We start from the raw sequence: 4,514 nt of genomic DNA on the forward strand, positions 1-4,514 counted from the left end.
TTTTCCCAGTAAAATGGCTAGTACCGCAACCACCTGTAAAGTTTGTATGAAACAGGTTCTAGATTCGGAGGAGGGGATCGCATGCGAATCAAAATGCAGCCGCTGGTTTCATCGAGCTTGCGTAAATATGTCTAAGGCTGACTACACCCAATTCTGCAAAGATACAAACAAGAGATGGTTTTGTAACCGAGTGGACTGCGTGCCCCCTCTTGAGGATCCTATCGTAGTTTTGACATCTAGTCTTAATAAGGTCATGAATAAGATTGATAGTTGGTCCGATCAAATACGAAAAAAAACAGAAGTCACAGAGGGCATCGGGGAAAAAAAAACTAATATTGGACTTATCAAAGAACAGATTTCTATGCTTGAACCGCGAGTCTCAGCGAACGGAGCAAAAATAGACAATTTAATATCTGCAGTGGAATCTATTAAAGAAAATAAATCAAACAACCCTGAATCTATCATCAGTGAAGTCAATGATCGGTCCCAGCGTGCCAAAAATGCTATTATACACGGAATTCCAGAGCCTAATGACAGGGATGCAAGGGCAAGGGTTGAACAAGATAACGGATCAGTTAATTCTATCTTTCAGTCCCTTAATTTATCTAACCTTCAAGTGACCAAAGTAATCAGGATTGGGAAGCAGTCGCCAGATAAATCACGCCCAGTTAAAGTAACATTCAAGGACGCAAAAGATGCTATTTCCTTTTTTAAAACTTTCCATCCAGACTCCTGTAAAGAAATCTTCCCAGGTTGCAAAATTTATGTTTCCCGGGATCGCACGCCAATGGAAAGGTCTTATTTGGCTGAACTCAGAAACACTCTCGACGCTAGGTTAAAGGCTGGTGAAAGAAACCTCACCATAAAATATCAGAATGGAACCCTTAAAATTGTTCCATCCTCAAAAAACTAGCTTCGATCAATGGACATCTCTTAGCTTATTACCAAAACGCTAATGGTTTAAGAAGCAAACTGGAAGAACTAAAATTATCCATAGCCATATCCAATTTTGATTTGATAATTATCACTGAAACAAATCTCTCTGATGACTTACATGATGCCGAAATATCTCCTAGTAGCTATACCTCTTATCGTTGCGACAGATCGCATTTAACCAGCTCCAAATCCTGTAAGGGTGGAGTCATGGTCGCTATTAAAAACAACATTGCATCAACACGGCTAGTGTCTGGTGTGAGCAATATTGAGCATTTGCTGGTAAAAATTGAGCCCTTTAAGGGCATTTCCTGGCTCCTAGCAGCTTGCTATATCCCTCCTCAACAGCATGTGTCCAGTTACAACAGTCTTCTATCGTCCATTGAGGAGGTGTCTACAGAGCATAAATTCCACGAAATTATTGTAATCGGGGATTTCAACTTACCCGGTGTGGATTCGGCAGATCCTCTAAATTGTGTTCACACTTCTGCCTCTAGAGTGATGCTATCTCTCATGGAGCTATATGACCTTCAACAAGTTAATTCTATTTACAACGGAAGAGGAGTCCTGCTGGATCTAGTTCTATGCACAAATAAAAACACTATTGTATCTCTAGAAATTGATGCGCTTCTGCCTGCGGAGGAGAGGCACCACCCTCCACTGTCCATTATCTTGCACTGCAGCAACAGAAACACCAAGGGTTGCACCACCAAACACTTTAAGCCTGACTTTAAAAGATGCAATCTTTGGGAAACTTACAATTCCCTCTCAGTCGTGGACTTCAAAGCCGTCCTGAGTTCCACTGATCGCAATGAAGCAACCGAAAAATTCCTTTCTACGATCGCTGAAGCAGTCAAGCTGAACTCACCATTGAGAAGAGTCGGTGTTTCACCATTTCCCAGATGGTTCTCTGCCGAAACAAAAGATCTGGTAATTACAAAAAAAACTCTACACAGACAGTATAAGGAGCGAGACTACCGTCAGCACTTAGGGCGAGTGGATCAGGGAGTATCCGCGTACCTTCGTTTCTTCTGGAGCCACGTTAACGCTATTAGAAACTCTTCCTCGCTGCCCTCACGCATGTTTTACAACGACATCGAATCAAAGGAACCTCAAGGGATGTGCGAACTGTTCAGGGATTTTTTCTCCTCAGTGTATACGAGGCCCACGGAGATATTTATACCTGTTAGTGGTGACCACTTTGAAAACTCCGTTTTTTCAAGACTCTCACACCAAGAAGTATTGAGCAAGCTGAGGAAGCTCGATGAGACCAAAGGATGGGGCCCTGATGAAATTCCCCCGATGGTTTTGAAACATTGCGGTGGTCTGTTGGCGGGGCCAATTTTTTATCTTTTCAATGCGTCACTGTCATCTGGTGTCTTCCCAGAATCTTTTAAAATTAGTCTACGTTGTTCCCCTCCACAAAAAAGGGGCCGTTGAAGATGTTGCTAATTATAGACCAATCTCGATTTTGCCAGTTATTGCCAAAGTTTTTGAGGACCTCTTTCTTGACCGTTTAAAGCTTAAACTGGCTGGCTTAATCTGCGCACAGCAGCGTGGTTTCATGAGTGGGAGGTCTACTGTGTCGAACTTAACTTTATTTCAGTCCAAAAATACATGAAGCCTTCACCGTCAATAATCAGTTAGATGCCATATATCTGGATTTCTCCAAGGCTTTCGACACGGTAGACCACACACTACTTTTGAGAAAATTGCTTGATTAAGGATTTGGAAGCACGGAAATTAATTGGCTGACAAGCTACCTCTCAAACCGGCGTTCATTCATAAAGTTTGTTTCGGCCACTTCATCAGAATTTATTTCATACTCTGGAGTTCCCCTAGGATCGCTGTTGGGATCCTATCTCTTTTTCACTTTTCATAAATGACCTCCCTGAAGCTCTACAGTGCGACTCACTTCTGTTTGCTGATGATGTGAAACTGTTTTCCATCGTATCCACTGAAGAGGACTGCCTACGAATCCAGGAGGATCTTTGTGCGATCGACCGCTGGTGCGAAGAGAACAAAATGAAACTCAACACTAAGAAATGCCAAGTGATGACCTTCCATCGGAATCTCTCCCCCGTTGTCTATGAGTACAATATATGCAGTGAGCCCTTAACTCGTTTACTGCAGGTAAAAGATCTCGGTATTACATTAGTACCTTCACTGAATCCTCTGTTGCATGTGCGAAACATTTGCAGCAGAGCAAACAAAATGCTTGGATTTGTCTCCCGCTTCTCAAAAGGCTTAAGTGACACGGCTTTAAAAACTTTGTATTGTGCTTTGGTACGCCAAATCCTTGAATATGGCTCTCCAGTGTGGAAACCCCACCAGAAGTTTCTCATAGATGAACTAGAGACTATTCAAAGAAGATTTATTCGAATGGTGGGTGTCAGGAGTGGTCTTCTCTATCGTCAGGTTCCCATCGGGGAAGTGTCTCGTGATCTGGGACTCCTGACTCTTGCGGATCGCAGATTCTCCGCTGACGTTGTACTGCTGTCAAAGATCCTTAACGGCAAGATCGACTGTCCCGATATGCTGAGCCAGATCCTCTTCAGGACCCCTTCAGCCACTCGCTCCAGAGACCTGTTCGCTAGGCAGCAACATCGCACCAGCTACGCAGCAAACAATACGATGTACCGACTTCAGAGATCTGGTAATAGCGTCGCCGATATCATTGACTTTTTTGTGGACAGTGTACTAGTGCTCAAGGGGAGGATCACCGGTCTGCATGAGTTATCTGCCTAGGAGTTGCACAATGTGGGAAGACACTCGTTCTTATACTTTACCTGTACGTCTCTCATTGCTGTTATTTTATATATTGTGTCTTGTTCATTCTTGTCTATTCTTGTTTATTCATGGTTTTATTCACATTGTTTCGTGCTAATTTATTGTTGTTATTGTTCGTTGTTATCCATAGTTCAAATCACGGTGCACTAATAATTTATTACGTTATTGTCATTCATAGTTTATATCCGTTTCGTCACTTAAATAGTTTATTAATCGTTATTGCTCTATTTATCACTGTGGTTGTTTACTTTCACAGTTTATCTACGTTTTACATCCACAAGCTGTTACATTTGTTTAATATTATTATACACCATTTGTTAATGTATCTCTATGTCAGCATCATTCTAAACTGTATTTAACTCATTAGGGACTATTGTAATCCCCTTATCTGCCCTTTAATAAATATTGCTATAAAAAATTTAAAAAAAGCTAAAGAAAAGGGTAGAAGGGGAGCCCTCATTTCACACATCATAAATTTTTATCATCAATTGCACGCACTATAACTCATTTGTCATTGCCATCTATACCTCTCGCACATTTTTTTTTTGTTATATATTTACGCATGTATACGTCAGTGTCTTGAGTTCATTAATTATTGTTCAAAACTGTAAAAAATGGAGATGTCCGTTGAAATGTAAAATAAAATAAAATAAATACTCTGACTAGAATATCGAACATGGCAAAAACATGTATTGACCATATTTGTGACAAATTAAAAAATATAAATAAAATTGAAATTAAAACAGAAATAACTGATAACCATATAAAAGATCATAGTATGACAGTGGTTT

At 40.7% G+C, this 4,514-nt stretch overlaps 1 protein-coding gene across 1 annotated transcript; it reads left to right on the top strand.

Moving 5' to 3' along the window:
- Positions 1 to 1,143: 1,143 nt before the first annotated feature.
- On the top strand, positions 1,144 to 2,373 carry LOC124372845. Its single transcript, XM_046831249.1, has one exon. It carries the CDS (start codon positions 1,144 to 1,146, stop codon positions 2,371 to 2,373), a length of 1,230 nt encoding a protein of 409 aa, XP_046687205.1.
- Positions 2,374 to 4,514: the final 2,141 nt, after the last annotated feature.

Source organism: Homalodisca vitripennis, unplaced genomic scaffold (assembly GCF_021130785.1).
Source record: "Homalodisca vitripennis isolate AUS2020 unplaced genomic scaffold, UT_GWSS_2.1 ScUCBcl_4202;HRSCAF=10242, whole genome shotgun sequence".
In the NCBI taxonomy this organism is placed as follows: domain Eukaryota; kingdom Metazoa; phylum Arthropoda; class Insecta; order Hemiptera; family Cicadellidae; genus Homalodisca; species Homalodisca vitripennis.